Source organism: Mya arenaria, chromosome 11 (assembly GCF_026914265.1).
Source record: "Mya arenaria isolate MELC-2E11 chromosome 11, ASM2691426v1".
NCBI lineage: Eukaryota > Metazoa > Mollusca > Bivalvia > Myida > Myidae > Mya > Mya arenaria.
In genome coordinates, this window is record NC_069132.1 from 29,938,750 (window position 1) to 29,955,852 (window position 17,103).

The window sequence follows — 17,103 nt, forward strand, 5'->3', positions numbered from 1 at the left end:
GGGGGCATGCCCCTGAACCCCCCTAGTACAACTATGGATCCACATGAATAGAGGGCTAGCTACGCCCCTAACCCAAATCATAACAACAAACAAGCGTTGGCTTTAGCTTCCTGGCACTATTTACTTCTACTAGTATTACATACATTATTCACATTAATGAACATAAGCTCTGAAAAGATTCCACATTCCAATCTGCCACACTATGCACCATTACACAGTACAGTGACATCCTGCACAGTGTAAAGAATGAACTTGCCCAATACCATGTATTGAATAAATTTAGTGAAGGTATTATGTACGAACGAACAAAGCTGTAATTAAACTCAATCTGTCCCAAGTGACATAGAAACATTGTGAGAAATTCGAGGTAGGGCAAACACAGAAAAAAATGGTTAGGGTTACATCCATTTCAAAAACAAGTAGGGCAAGGATTTTTTCTTTCTTTTTTTAAAAGGCTTTATGTAAGAACGTTATTGCCACTATTGGGGAATGGCTATAATGTTATTTTCTGAATAATGCATAAGGTTTTAAACTACATATTAAAACGCACCTTCTTGTACCAACGGATTATAATGCACCAGTCAATTGCAACCACGGCCCCCCATGGTCCGGGAGTATACCGGGCATAACCGTGGAAATGGGCCATGTTTTTACCTTCCAGGTGGCCCCGCATTGCCGGTTGAATGTGGTGGTTTTGTCTTCGCACCAAATATGGCGGGGAATGGACCTAACTTAGGGTCCCTGGGGTGCGGTGGCATTTGGCGGGGTGGGGGGGGGGTTACCAGCAGTTAGTTCCTTCAGGGCCGGGATATTGCCCGGGCTTGGCTGGACCGTAAGTCAAAGTCCCCGCTATTCCCCGGACCTGGGGGGTGGGTGGGGGTAGCGTGGTTACAATTGACTGGTGCATAAAAAGGTAGGGTCGTCGCCTATTTTGTAAGTAGGGTCATAAGTACTGTTTATAAGGCCTAGCCTTTTTATTAACAAAGGGTGAGTAATCAGTCCTACGCATATGTACCAGGGACCTGCTGAAACACAGCTAGAGCTAATTATAAGCAAATCATTATTAGTGCATATAACTGTAAATACTGACAGGCTTTGGGCCAAGACTCTTGACCATCACAACTTAGGGCCATTGTAATTGCGGTGGTTATTTCTTTTGACTCTTATAAACAATCGGAACCACAGTTTTGTGTTGTTAAATTTTGGAAAGTACCATTAAACATTGCAATCTACAAATTTACATTATTTATTCTTTTTTTTTGTCTCAGAACCGGCCTTCAATTAAGTCATTTAAGATAGAACAATATAACAGATCTCATTTGTTTGAAAAACTGATGAAATTTTCAATTTTATTTAGACATAGGTAACACTTTAGCCATAAAAGATCAATTTCCAAATGTAAATTTAGAAAAAAAATATCTTTTGTCAGCAGTCTTATATCACTGTTTTCCAGACATTGGCGAAAAAATGCCTCATTCCAAGACAAAAAAGATGTCAAATCGGTCAATCTTTGAGAGAGTATCTTTAAACAGACTATATGAAACGTTATGTCTCAGAGACAATGTTTTTGGCTTATTACATAATAAGTTTTCCATTTACATGTTAGGCCTAAAAAATGTGTCCGTTTCGGATAACCCGACCCTACCTATAAATATGCGCCGACCCTAACTATTTTTTTTCCGTTTCTGAGCAAAAAAAATATTCGTTAGCGAATAGAGAGTTACGAAGGGCGGATAAATGCAGATTTTAATCAGAATTATTGTTTATATGATAAAACAAAGTCAGGCAATGACAGTAATGTAGGAAAGACTGCCATGTGCAAGAAAACACTCTGAACTTACGACAGATTTTGAAGAAAAAAAAAATCCCTACCTACCCTACCTAGAAATTTTGGGAAGGTTACCCTAAACATATTTTTTTTTTGGCCTTATTAATACTCTACGAAAAACAGACGGACGATGTATACATTCATTGTAGTATAATCACCCATATCAGGACGGAATTTGTTTAAATGTTTTTGTAGCTTTAGTAATTCTTGTCTCGAGGTTGATATTTATTCCAGGGATTGCCTTTAATGGGATTAGTTTGTTTTATTTAGCTCATGAAAAGTACATTATCAAGTCAGGGTGAACGCTCATGAATGGACCATACTTTTAAAGCTGTCCTCTCACAGATTGACCGTTTTACAACTTCTATTTTTTATTTTTTTTTGTCTTGGAATACGCGAATTTTTGTGTAAATATCTAACAACCAGTGATATAAGATCTGCTGACAAAAGATCAGATCGCAGATTTTCATAATTCCGTTGAAAAACTGTTGTTTTATGGCTAATAGCGTTACTCACGCTTTAAAAAAATGCAGAAAACGTCATCTTTTAACATATATAAATTATACGAAAACCTACGATCTTATTTTTGTCAGCAGTCATATATCACTGGTTTCCATGCATTAACACAAAAGTTGGCTCGTTCCAAGACAAAAATAAAATAAAATGTGTCAAAACTTTTAATCTGTAAGAGTGCACCTTTAAAGTGTTTGACTAAGAGTACGCACAGTGCCTATAGGGGTCTGCACTGTACAAAGCCAATACTATTCCAATCCTGAATTAGGCAAATTTTCACAAAAATGTTTGTCTGCATTGCGGTTTTCGAGAAATTCGAGATATTGTCTGATGGCAGATGGCATAGCTGGTTGGTAAAAAAAGTATTTAAGTGCCCAGAGGAACATCCAAATCTATTGGCGGTACTTTTTTCAACAAGAGCTGTTACAGAGACAGAGCGCTCGACTTTTCCGCCGCTTTTCAGTGTAAGGATTGAAAAGTTTTGGCGAAACATGCATGGATCACTGAATTAAGTCTCAATTCAATAAATCAAGTAGTTGGTGAGATATTAACCTATATGTGCTTACATGCAAATCCTTGACCAGAATTTCTAAGTCAAATAATAAAGGGACAAAATTTATATTATATGCAAGATAGAGTTATCTCACTTGATTAATTAAGAAGGTTGGGTGGTTGAGTTCCATTGTATAAAGTCTCAATGCAATACATCAAGTAGTTGCTGAGATATTAACCTATGTATGCTTACATGCAAAACCTTATCAGAATTTCTAAGTCAAATAATAAAGGCCAATTATTTGCATTATATTCCAGAAAGTATTATCTTACTTCATTAATTTAGTAGCTTGGATAGTTGGGAATACATATCCAAAGTTTCAATGCAATACATGATGTATTTGCTGAGTTATTGACAATGTGTTTACATGCAAAACCTTAACCAGAATTTCTAAGTTGAATAATAAAGGGCAAGTATTTTGCATTAAATGCAAACTAAAGTTATCTAACTTGGTTTATTAAGTTGGTTGGATGGTAGAGTACCATTGTATCAAGTCTCAATGCAATACCTCAAACAGTTGCTGAGATATTAACCTATGTGTGCTTACATGCAAAACCTTAACCAGAATTTCTAAGTCAAATAATAAAGGCCAATTATTTGCATTATATTCAAATAAGTGTTTCATTAATTTAGTAGCTTGGATAGTTGGGAATACATATCCAAAGTTGCAATGCAATAAATGATGTATTCACTGAGATAATGACTTTAAGGTGCTTACATGCAAAACCTTAACCAAGGTGTGAGGCCGCCGCCGACGCCAGGGTGAGTAGTATAGCTCTCCTTATTCTTTGAATAGTCGAGCTAAAAATACGTTATTACACAACACAACATATTTTTTATTGCATTTATTTCCATTTTTTTTATCATGAACATGAAACCAAATGTAGTATAAAGGTACAATTATGCATACATAGTAAATTTACACTCATATAACCAGCATATGCAAAGTTCAACTTCAAATCCATGAAGCACAATTCTCATGAACACTAGTGACAAAAACTGGTTCAACGATAATAGAATTCAGTTATTCTTACTGTTAAGTCTTTTTTCCCTTTATGGTTAAAAGTAACAACATAGTCTTGTTTAAATCCTTCCAGGAACAACTTGACATCCCCCCAGATAAATAGTATATTCATTGTGTGATTATTCTATTTAATTAGGCAGTGAATAATACCTTATCTGGTTCAAGCAAAAAATAAAATAAAAGTGAATAAATAACATAACTTTAATAACATAATACGCGAGTGAAAGAGAAAAAAATAGCATAAACTATGTTTACCAAACTACGAGTATGAGCCAAACTATTCATTAAACATGTGAGGATTATGATCTTACTTTCAATGCCCATGCTGTTTATCTTCATATTTGACATGATGTTATTTCAGTGCTGGGTAACAGTTACGGAACCACAACCTGCGGTATTTCGATTTAATCATCGGGGTTGCAAGTGACGTTTTGTACCTTGTGTCGAAGAAAATGTTCAATAAATAGCATGTGTGTAAATGAATAGTGTTGTAGTTAATCCCCATGGTAACGCCCATTCTATGTTAACCGTTCCAAAATAGGAGATAATTTGTTGGCGAAAAAAAATATAACGCTCTCAACAAGTTAGGAAGTAAACAAAATATCATTTGAATAACATGTTTCCACGAGCACATTTTTAAACATGGTAATGATTATTTTTTCAAATACCACAATTTTAAAGCTTAAATAACTACATAATGAAATTAAATTCTTGTGAGATATATACATAATGACAATATACATATAAGTATCTAACAAAGCATTTATTTTTTGTTGCAAAAATTACATACAATAAACAAAAACAAAAAATGATGGTGACATCGAACAGTAGTTTCAAGTATTAAACAGAAAAGCAAACATCTTTAAATAAGATAATGGTACATAAAAAAATCACAAGGGGCTATGAAATAATGAATAAATGAATAAAAGAAAACAATCACTAACAGCTTTTATGAAATTAATGAATTACAATTATCTCAACAAGGTCGGATTTTATATACATATCAGCCCCCTCAATATGCAAAGGTCCCATTTATTCATGTATACATATCAGCCCCCTCAACTTGCAAAGGTCCCATTTATTCATGTATACATATCAGCCCATGCCCCCTCAACTCGGGAAGGTCCTATCTATATACATATCAGCCCCCTCAATATGCAAAGGTCCCATTTATTCATGTATACATATCAGCCCATGCCCCCTCAACTTGGGAAGGTCCTATCTATATACATATCAGCCCCCTCAATATGCAAAGGTCCCATTTATTCATGTATACATATCAGCCCATGCCCCCTCAACTCGGGAAGGTCCTATCTATATACATATCAGCCCCCTCAATATGCAAAGGTCCCATTTATTCATGTATACATATCAGCCCATGCCCACTCAACTTGGGAAGGTCCTATCTATATACATATCAGCCCCCTCAATATGCAAAGGTCCCATTTATTCATGTATACATATCAGCCCATGCCCACTCAACTTGGGAAGGTCCTATCTATATACATATCAGCCCCCTCAATATGCAAAGGTCCCATTTATTCATGTATACATATCAGCCCCCTCAACTTGCAAAGATCCCATTTATACATGTATACATATAAGCCCCCTTAACTTGCAAAGCCCCATTTATACATGTATGCATATCAGCCCCTTCAACTTGCAAAGTCCCATTTATACATGTATACATATCAGCCCCTTCAACTTGCAAAGCCCCATTTATACATGTATACATATCAGCCCCCTCATCTTGCAAAGCCCCATGTATACATGTATACATATCAGCCCCTTCAACTTGCAAAGCCCCATTTATACATGTATACATATCAGCCCCTTCAACTTGCAAAGGTCCCATTTATACATGTATACATATCAGCCCCTTCAACTTGCAAAGATCCCATTTATACATGTATACATATCAGCCCCTTCAACTTGCAAAGATCCCATTTATACATGTATACATATCAGCCCCTTCAACTTGCAAAGATCCCATTTATACATGTATACATATCAGCCCCTTCAACTTGCAAAGGTCCCATTTATACATGTATACATATCAGCCCCTTCATCTTGCAAAGCCCCATTTATACATGTATACATATCAGCCCCTTCAACTTGCAAAGGTCCCATTTATACATGTATACATATCAGTCCATCTTTTAAAACAATCAAACATGAGATGCAAATCATGCAATCAATGAAATACCTCAAACATAAGTAAAAGGTAAGTTAACAAAATTGAAAGCCATCACATTTTTAACTTCTTTGTTCTATAACAGAGTAGAGGTTGTTTTTTGTCAGATTACAAGAATTGGATTAGGAACAGATAAAACACAAATAGATAAGCCTTCAGTGATTTACAAAGCCTTGTTACACAACCTTGAAAGCAACAAAAACTGAAGACAAAGCTAATTGTCATTAATGTCCAGAATAATTACACACAATTTCCTTTATTATTAGCACAAGTCACTGTCTCTCTATGTAACAGAATCCAGCAATAATTTTCATGAAATGGAGATTTATATGCACGGACATACATGTGTACACAGTCATACCTATTTTCATCGATGTATATCTGTACAGACATTTACACAGACATATGTATACACACAATCATTTTCATTTTCAAATCAATGACCTCAATTCAAAATGCCAAAGCTGCATTTTTTCTGTTTCAGAATATTTACATCAATAAAATCAAAAAGGTAAGCAACATCTTACTGCAAAATGCAGAGTAAATAGTCCAATGAGAAAATGGTGTTATTGCCGAACATTCAGAAATTGTTACTACAAAAATTGTAATTTAAGCATTTTGTAAAAAAATGCATCTGATCAAAAACCCAAGATTAAATACTAATAAATTTTCTTCTGAAAACATGGGATTTTGTAGCTCTTAAATATGGAAGTGAGGTCATCAATATGTACACAGGCATATATGTCTGCACATAGGATATGTAATGTAGACAGGCTAATGTATGGGCATTGGCATATATATGTAAACAGGTACACATGTTCACAGGCACGTATTTGGATACAGGCATACATGTTAACACAGCCATATGTATGTATATGGGCATATATAATGTGTTTATGGACATACGCATGTATAAATCACAGATAAAAACACTCTTAGGACAAATATTTGATGTCAATACAGATTCCGCATCAATAGGTTATTGCATTTTGGAAACTTCATATTTGTCAACTTCCTCGTCTGAGTCATCTATCAAGGTGTGGGCCCTGAAAACAGCATTTGTAAAACATAAAATACATAGACTATGTCAGCCTTGAAAAACATTCCAAATATATGACACTGTATCAGCAGCCAGCAGCCAATTGTATAAAACCAATTTTGATTGGTCAATATTCATCCTATAATAACTAATAACCAATCAAATTGCTTAAATGAGTCAACTAGCAAACAAATAACCTGTGGACAACTTATCAAAGTCTTATACAGGTGGCTGCACAGGTCTAACATATGTTAGTAACTTTATGTATTATGTTTATGCAATAGCAATAGGTATAGTGCCATGTATTTAAAACATATACTTATCACAAAAATGTTTTAAGTTTGCAGATTTTGAAAAGAGTACTATTTTTATTATTATAAACAGTTCACAGCCCATTGCTATAATATATCAAGGAATGCTGCCTACTTGTCGGAAATTGTTGATGGAATGTTTTCCTCTACCCACTTCAAATCGTCCTCCTGGAATATATGGAGGCAAACAATAAATTATAGGAAACTATGTTAGCAATAGTTTGATTACCTTTTTCAGCTTAATTATATATAAAACTCTTATTATTGGAGTATGCTCAGATTTTTTTTAATGTTTTATTCAAATATTGTAATATTTCCGCATTTCCTCTCCAAAAAGAATGCAAAATACAGGAAACAGTTCAACTTTAATTTTAAGAACATCTTTTTACTCTTTCAAGAAATTCTTTAACTCTTTCAAGAAATTCCAAGTTTATTTAATCATGTTGTATATGTTCTAAAAAAACTTACAATGGTGGTCTGTTTTGTTTTTGGTGAGCCATTTGCCTGCTTTTTTCTTGTTTTCACATCTGTAAGAAAGAAGTTAAATACACTAAAATACATTGGATTGTTCTTGATGGAAAAGACAAACAATAAATTCTGTAATAGTCATTCCAGTGGGTTTTTTCACATTGACTTCTATTTTAGCAAGAGTGATAGTGCTTTTGGTACATATTCATATCTTTTATTAATTTATTTGTTTAATAACAAGTGTTCCAGATTTCATATCAATATCATTAGTGTCTTGCTAATAACGAGGGAACATGTACAATTTGTGACCTACGCCACAACTTGCACTAGTGTTCGTATGATTTTTAAACAAATATTTTTAAATACAGTGGTAATAAAATGATGTATAAAATCACGACAAAGGCCTTTATGTGAGTGTGGCCTACATGTACAAAGAGAGATTCCCAAACAACTTTTAAGTTAGCGAGGTTAACATACCAAAGGCGTCACTGTTGAAGTTAGTTTCCTCCTCGTCTTCATCGTCAGAGGCGTCAATCAGCGGAGAAAAGGCATACCTGATACCAACATTAGGTGAGGTTAGAAAATAGTTTTCTTGCATACCGGACATGTGTTTCCGGTCATGTGGCCAGTGCTGGAAAAACCCATCTTACATACCCCATGTAAGATGAGTAACGCGCAACAACGCGCCACTCATTATTTCATTTATTGTATGGTTTATGAAAAATATATTATGCCATTTCAATAAAGCGCAATCAAATATATATGTTAGCAAGACTTTTAATTAAAATTGAAAATTTAATAATCGTAAAAAACACTATTTTTAGTTATTTAAAATTACTGCGCTCTATGACGTCAGTAAACAACGTCGCACGCGCTTTTTGGTGCAATTGTACAAAAGTTTGTTTTCTACGTCATTTTTCCACAAATTGATAAATTTAGATATGCAAAAAAAAAATATCAATCATGTTTTTCCGGTACGGATAGAAAAATCCGACCCGAGGGCACGTGCGTAAGCCGGTAACGAGGCTTGCCGAGTTACCGGCCACGCAGCTTTCCCGAGGGTCGGATTTTTCGATTCGGACCGGAAAAACATGATTGATATTTTTAACACATGATAGATACTTATATTCTCATCAGAGGTTGCAGAATTTAATGGACAAACATAGTAATATAAATCAATTTTTATTAGAGATTATTTTAATGGTTTCATTGGTTTGTAAGAGCTACAGCTAGTCTGCTAGTTAGACCCACTTGGCTGTTTGTATGTTAAAGGCCTCATGCTGGGATCTCCTACAATTATTCTTTCAACATTGCTGTGCAAGGGTTGACAAGTCTTATAATAAAAAAAAGTCTTATAACAAAATATTTCTCAACAGCAGAGCACATTACTGTGTTCTTTTAATTCAAACAAGGGGAGTAACTCAACAATCATGAAAGCCAGAGTTATTGGCCTTCCTGTTCATGTTCATATTGTCTCTTGCAAAATGTGTCCAAAAGTTTCAGTTAATAATGACGACAACAACACCTAGGCTATAACAATACCCCATTTATTTATTTTTTTGAAAAACACATTGCCTAAAATTGACGAAAATACTTACAACAATCTAGCTATGGCACAGCTTTATTTGTTACAAGTTTCTTGTCCCAGTTGGACTTGTAGGTATTATCTCAAATTTTATTTTTCCACAAGTTAGTCGAAAAGCAGTTATATATAATCATTACATTTAAAGGCCCTCTCACAAGGCTTCAGAACAATTTCATTTGCCATCCCTACCTCTGGTTGTTTGACGATGGCCTCCACAGAAACATGATGATGCCGAGTATTACAGAAAATAGCAGGTGCCAGAAGGCTTCATCAACCCACAACTCGTTGAATTTCTGAAAACAGGAAAATATTCCTAGGCATCAGATTCTAAACAGTATAGGAAGAAAAATTAACAGCCTGCAAAATGATCTTATTGAATAGAAAACCAATTGCAGCATCTAGACAAACACAGCCTAGGATAAATAAATGGTTTAGACGCATTCATAAGACAGTCGCTCACTCCATATATTCACAGATAGATAATGCATTTTTGTTATCAATAAAATAACAATCAATGTAATGCAACTCAAATTAAAACTTGCATCTTATATTATATGTTGCATAGTTGCTTTTAAATGTAAAACTTTTACTAATATTATAAGATACTCTAGGGAGCATCTCTATACACACATTTTGACGGTCACTGCTGACAGATAATAATTGTTATATCATTGTTTAAACCAACAATACTTACAATGCAGTTTTTCATTTTAACTTGGAATATGGACCACAACATGAAAACTATGGCAGCTGGAAAAATACAAAAATAAAAATGTAAACAAAAACATCAAATTTTACCAATGAAAGTTTGTAAACTTTCACATCTTGTACACATTTATAAACTGTTTGATGAGGCCAGGGCCAGTATTGATCAAAGATTCTCATTTCTTCTCCCCCCTGTCAGAAACCTCCAATCCCGACAGTTTTTATTTGACAATAACTCAGTCCTGATGAGAAGTGATTGAAAGTCGGTAAAATTGCACAAATTGTTACGACAACCTTAACAGTTCCTTTTTAAAGAGCACCTCAAGTGGTTGCCAGTGCTGGTCTGTTTTGGCGTTTTCGTAAAAAAGGGGCATAACACAAAAATTATTGATTAAAGCTACATGTTAATTGTTCTTGCTACAGAAGCACACACTGCCGCTAACAACAACTGTGTACCAAATTTCATGTGAATATCTACAATGGTTTAGAGTTATGGAAAAGGCAGATTCTTGCAAGCTAAAAGACTACACCTACCACATCAAGGCCATCACAACACTTCATATTTTTCTTTGAAAATCAGACAAGCTAAAAAAAAGGCAGATAATATCTCGATGTATGCAGATTCCTGGGAAAGATTAAGTTTGAAACAATCTATTATTTATACACCTTGATATAGATATGATGAATCAATCGTCTAATTGTCTATGATTAAACAGCAAAATTAATAATTATAATTTCAAAACAACAAATAAATTATATTTAATTTTTGCCTCATTCAATTCATTAATTAAGATACATCCAAGTATGATATTCGTATGTTATTCAACATTTATAGGAGTCAACAGCTTCAGGCCCCAATTTCTCGAACTTCTTATGCTTATAACAGGCTTAAGAAGCTTATTTCAATTAGTCAAAATACATGTTTAAATTGAATGTTGATAAACAAAAAACGGTTTATTGTGATTATCATGAAGATAATTCCTATCAGCATTCTTAAAGAATTAAATATGCAAATTATTGAAAAACAAAAAATAGTGAGCTTAGCTTAATACTGTTATAAGAGACTTAAGTTTCGAGAAATTGGAGCCAGTACAGTTTCTTCGACATGGTCATACAAACTTTGAGCAACAAAACAGAATAAATGCTTTAATTTTAAATTTGGACTTGTGTTATAATTATTGATATTAAAGATAACAAAAAGCTGCCTGGACTGGTTTTCAATATTGGTCTTAATTGGATCTAAGAACGATGTAGCTAATCGGATTACTTGTTATTAATAACTGACCAATAGAGTGAATGAAGTCAATGATGTATGACCATAAGATCAACTTAAGTTGAATATTGAATACCACTGGGTGCCAATGCCCTTTTGTTGTATTTAACTTTATATCATCATTTCATGTTAACGAGTCATGCCCATGTTGTTAAACCCAGTGTGTGAGTTTCTGACAAAAACGATTCTTTTTTTGGCATTACTCAGTCATCAAAATTCAGATTTCCTTGAACCAGCTCGAGTACTATTTTTTCATTTCAGTAATGAGATCCTAACCCACAAGCCAGAAGACGTAAACATATGACAATATCCAGAGTTTTAAACAAGCCCGGGCATGCTTTGCCTGGGCGGGCTTGGGCAGATTTTAATCGCTGGAAACTCAACAAAAATTCACTTGCAAACTTGCAGGACTATTGTGAGATTCTTGTATTGTGCTATTTATTGAAACAGTCGCAGGTAAATAATAACACAGTATGTGCATTCACTATATTTCAATCGTTGGTTTTCACTAGTTCAGTAATGGAAAAGTGATTAGATATTTTATACTTCAGGGTTCGAATTTAACTTTGAGGAGCACTCGCAAAATGTTGCGAGTGCTTTTTGAGGCAACTCGCAAAATTAAAAATCAACTTGCAATTTTATTATTTGCTTTATTCCCTTGTAATATTGTCTAATTTAAGTAGAAATTTACACCTAAGACAAATTATGAATATTAAAACGTATCAATCTTGAGTAACTCAACTACTAGAACTTGTTGATGGCTTTTTCTTTTTGGGGAGTACGGAAAGACTCATCAGATGCGAGACGCTTTTTGATTACAAAGCTGTCCAATAATTTTACATTGTTCACTTTGTATATTTACCCTCGCCATCGGGTAATACCCATTCGGCAAGCACGGTACAGATTTCATTAAGTCTTCAAAGCAATAAAATTATAAATTAAAAATAAATGAAAGAAACAGTAAAATTAAATTAGCGAGGATGCTCTCCATGAAATATATCGATCGACGAAGTCTATTCACTTTGGCAGTTCGGCGGAAATATATCAAAGGTTGATGGGGTTTACCAATATAGTGCGCGAACGCGCTAAATTTAGCCAATAATTAAGCTAGGTGATTACGTCATTTGTATTCACTTTGTATTATGCACGCCTCGGAAAGATTCGAGATAAAACTCGGCCTTTTCCGTATTTGTTCTATTTTTGAAAACTTACTAGAGCGTGACTCCGTACTGTCTTTTTTATACTGGTAGTGTAAACATGCCACTTATAGGGTGTTTACACTCGACTACGCAGCGGAATTAGGTTCATATTTATTCTACTGTCCTTTTAACATTTTGTGGTCTAGAAAAAGCCACTCGCAGAATTTTGCGAGCTTGAATAAAAGTCACTCGCAATTTGCAAATGTCGCTCGCATTTTGCGAGTATGCGAGTCTAAATTCGAACCCTGTACTTTACCACCTCACCAAGTCATGTAAACTGGTTAAAACTGAGAGAAAACCAGTGTCTATGGATGGGACAAGAAAATGGACGCTTTCGGTAAACTTATTTCAAAATTCAAACCTTTTTGTCATATTTCATATAAAGAAATGAAGAATCAAATGTATTTTAGTAGATAATTTTAGATAGTTTAAAGTTGAATTAAAATATCTGAATTAGACATAAATGGAAAATGTAAAAAGTGTTATGATATAATAGGTTCAGCCAGTTTGGCATAACTTAGCACAGTGGTTTAATGCAGAATTTACCACCTAAAGGCTGCTAGTTCAACTCAATCTATTTTAATTAAAAAAAAAAAAAATCAACAGATATTTCATTTGACTGATCGTTGTTCGCATTGTTAACTAGAGTCGACTGTGTAAGACGCACTCAAATTATATTTCATCCTCTGCATAAAATTTAAGACAACAGCAACAATAAACAACTAGAGATTGCTTTTTTGAAAAAGCGCATGTCTCCCCCATTGTGTGGTCGTAGGTGAGAAATAATCAATGATGGACATGAAATTTGTACTTCCTCCCTACCAAGTTTGGTGAACCTAGGTCAAACCGTTCTCAAGATATTGAGCGGAAATGTTTTTTACATTGGGGGTCGCCGCAACCTTGACCTTTGACCTAGTGACCCCAAAAACAATAGGGATCTTCTACACCTCATGACCAACCTCCCTACCAAGTTTGGTGAACCTAGGTCAAACAGTTCTCAAGATTTTGAGCAGAAATGTTTTTTATATTGGGGGTCGCCGCGACCTTGACCTTTGACCTAGTGACCCCAAAAACAATAGGGATCCTCTACACCTCACGACCAACCTCCCTACCAAGTTTGGTGAACCTAGGTCAAACCGTTCTCAAGATTTTGAGCAGAAATGTTTTTTATATTGGGGGTCGCCGCGACCTTGACCTTTGACCTAGTGACCCCAAAAACAATAGGGATCCTCTACACCTCACGACCAACCTCCCTACCAAGTTTGGTGATCCTAGGTCATGCGGTTTTCCAGTTATCGATCGGAAACGAACAAAGCATTCTCCTGATATTGCACGGAAATATTTTTTTACATTAGAGGTCATAGCGACGTTGACCTTTGACCTTGTGACCCCCCAAAATATAGGAGTTTTCTAAACCTCATGATCAACCTCCCTACCAAGTTTGGTGAACCTAGGTCAAACCATTCTCAAGATATTGAGCGGAAATGTTTTTTACATTGGGGGTCGCCGCGACCTTGACCTTTGACCTAGTGACCCCAAAAACAATAGGGATCTTCTACACCTCATGACCAACCTCCCTACCAAGTTTGATGAACCTAGGTCAAACCGTTCTCAAGATATTGAGCGGAAATGTTTTTTACATTGGGGGTCGCCGCGACCTTGACCTTTGACCTAGTGACCCCAAAAACAATAGGGATCTTCTACACCTCATGACCAACCTCCCTACCAAGTTTGGTGAACCTAGGTCAAACCGTTCTCAAGATTTTGAGCAGAAATGTTTTTATATTGGGGGTCGCCGCGACCTTGACCTTTGACCTAGTGACCCCAAAAACAATAGGGATCCTCTACACATCACGACCAACCTCCCTACCAAGTTTGGTGATCCTAGGTCATGCGGTTTTCCAGTTATCGATCGGAAACGAAGTGTGACGTACGGACTGACGGACTGACGGACTACTGGACAGGGCAAAAAAAATATGTCTCCCCCAGAGAGGGGGAGACATAATTATGAAAAGCAGATTGAAAATTGAGTTTTATCGGTTGTACAACGTTATTTTTAGTTCATACAAATTGATGACAAGCAACAGATATGAATATTATCATGCCTCATATGACTTTGCCTTTATGAAATAACTTATAGTCATTATCAGTTATCCAGTAATGTCTCATGTGATAATTTTAAAAACGACCCTCGTGTGCTGTCCAAAAATAGATTTCATCTTAAGCGCCTGGGTGCAATTTGCACTTATAAAATACAGTCAAAAATCTGCGTTGAGTGGATGCATTTAACAGACGTGACATTGACATTGGCTTCATTCTTGATGTATAACAAAATACTTGTGCAGTATAATAAAATAAATATCAGATCCCATGGTGGGTGATAGCATGTAATGTTAACCCTCAAAACATTAATGTCAACTAAAATGAAAGACCTGGTGTTAACATTATATCAATGGCCTCACTTTAAAATGCCGAAGCTGCATTTTTTCTATTTCAGAATTTTTACATCACTAAAACAGCGAGCCACATTTATCTGCAAAATGCAGAGTAAATAGTCTTATGAGAAAATGGTGTTGCATCATGTGAATGAAATGTTGAACAATAATTGGACATCTCACAGAGAAGCAAAAATGCCAACCTTCAGAAATTTTAACTACAAAAATTGTAACTTCTGCATTTTGTAAAAAAAAATGTGTGATCAAATTACCAAGATTAAATACTGAAAATGTTGCTACTGAAAACATTTTGAAGTTTCACCATTTAGAAGTGAGGCCATGTGATATGCTTTCATACTCAATGGAATTATTTTGGAAATATTTATAGAAGGACAATTAAAACTAGCAACCTCCAAAATGATTTCAAATTGCAATATATCGATTTTGGAAAATGCTAAATTGTCTGAAAATGGTATCGAGAAAGGACTGTGCACCGATCGTTCTATTAAACTAATAATACGCTTGCCGCAGTTGAATGCTGACTTAATAATCATTTTAAATGAAGCGAGTCTGATTTTGATAATCCACAATTTTCTTCAGTGCATCATCGATGAAGTTATCTCAATACAACAGAATAAATAAGGAAAAAGATAAGGTGATAACATTACGTTTCCAAGAAAAGCGAGACCATGGCTATGACATTATCATGACCTTTGAACTGACAAAGCAACAAACCGGTTGAAAAAAACACTTACCTAATACTGTAAACAAGAGCGTGTTGAAAAAATGCCTGTACAAGTTGAGCTTGACGATATTTCTTCTCAGTCTAAGCTGTCGTGTGGTCTGGATTAAGCTAGAGAATATCTGGGATAAGTCAAGGAAACAAATTTTGTATTCATTTCAATTTCTGCATTTATATTTTTTGTTGGCTATTAAAGGTAAGTGATATATATTTTAAAGCGTACTTGACAATGTACTCTAAATATGCATATATTTTTGCATGTTTTAATGTTAGCCTTTTGAAAAAAGGGATATAACTCACTCTAGGATAAGGGAATAACTGTTTATCTATTCTTGTACAAGTGTCAATGTGCATGACCAACTAAAATATGGAAGTGTTTCTCTTCCAAGTATTTGTCACTTATGGAAAGTTAAAATACAGATCTTCATTTCATAAGTGGCAATTAATCACAATTAAATATGTTTACAATATGGTAAAACATTGGGATTTGACAAAATAATCAAAAAATTTAATGACCTTTTTAATAAACAAATGTTTGATAAATGTGTTGAAACACAATGAAACAAATTTAAATAATAATTATAAACAACTGGTATAAGTACAAAAAGAGAATCATTGTGTGTAAACAAAACCTCCTTTGCAGTTTTATTTTAGAAAGGGGCAATCACTTCAACACATATTCAAGTCAGGGTTACAGGCCTTTCTGTATATGTGCAAATTGTCCTAAGCAACACATGTATCTAGTAACATTTGGACATCTTGAACAGGTTGTGAATTGAGGCCTATGTTTCAAGTTTTTAAATGAAACTGATGACGACAACACCCAAGATAATCACAAAACGGAGACCTCATTTCATAAAAAACAGACAAGCATTTTGATAACTTGCATTAACTACGTAAAATTTATTATAAAAAATGTGGTTCAAGGCCAAAAACTGCCATAAATATCAGTAAATTTATACACAAGTCTGTATGAATACTACTTAGCATGAGTTTATAGATAGCGTAATTTAATGCCTCAATGACAAATTAGCTCAGATGAATAGCAACGGGCCTATTGATAATAAATTATAAAAATTAAGTCATTGAATAATTATAACGTATCAACTAATTAACACAAAACCAATAGCAAAATATTATGTATGATGATTATATTCCGGAACCTTCGACACATATGAAGACCATCATGATTATCATAGCTATAATGCTGATAGTCCAAACTAGCAAAAATAAT

At 34.7% G+C, this 17,103-nt stretch overlaps 2 protein-coding genes across 3 annotated transcripts in view; one reads left to right on the forward strand and one right to left on the reverse strand.

Moving 5' to 3' along the window:
* Positions 1-3,724: 3,724 nt before the first annotated feature.
* The window catches only part of LOC128209639 (transmembrane protein 87A-like), a 42,508-nt gene continuing 29,129 nt past the window's right edge, over positions 3,725-17,103 (reverse strand). For both annotated transcript variants that reach the window (XM_052913755.1, XM_052913754.1), the window contains 7 exons: positions 15,883-15,987; positions 10,210-10,265; positions 9,705-9,808; positions 8,408-8,484; positions 7,931-7,989; positions 7,578-7,630; positions 3,725-7,158 (listed from right to left, as the gene is read on the reverse strand). In XM_052913755.1, coding sequence (XP_052769715.1) covers positions 7,092-7,158; positions 7,578-7,630; positions 7,931-7,989; positions 8,408-8,484; positions 9,705-9,808; positions 10,210-10,265; positions 15,883-15,987 — 521 coding nt within the window. In that variant the 3' untranslated portion in view covers positions 3,725-7,091. The remainder of the gene's footprint in view (positions 7,159-7,577; positions 7,631-7,930; positions 7,990-8,407; positions 8,485-9,704; positions 9,809-10,209; positions 10,266-15,882; positions 15,988-17,103) is intronic.
* On the forward strand, positions 4,837-6,139 carry LOC128209641 (uncharacterized). The gene is made up of 2 exons (XM_052913758.1): positions 4,837-4,943; positions 5,266-6,139. The coding sequence occupies exons 1-2, from the start codon at positions 4,837-4,839 to the stop codon at positions 6,137-6,139; spliced, it is 981 nt and encodes a 326-aa protein (XP_052769718.1).

Coding starts and splice junctions, on each gene's coding strand:
- LOC128209641 (XM_052913758.1), top strand. CDS start 4,837: ATGAATAAAAGAAAACAATCACTAACAGCTTTTATGAAATTAATGAAT. Junction 4,944..5,265: donor AGCCCCCTCAATATGCAAAG/GTCCCATTTATT, acceptor CAATATGCAAAG/GTCCCATTTATTCATGTATA.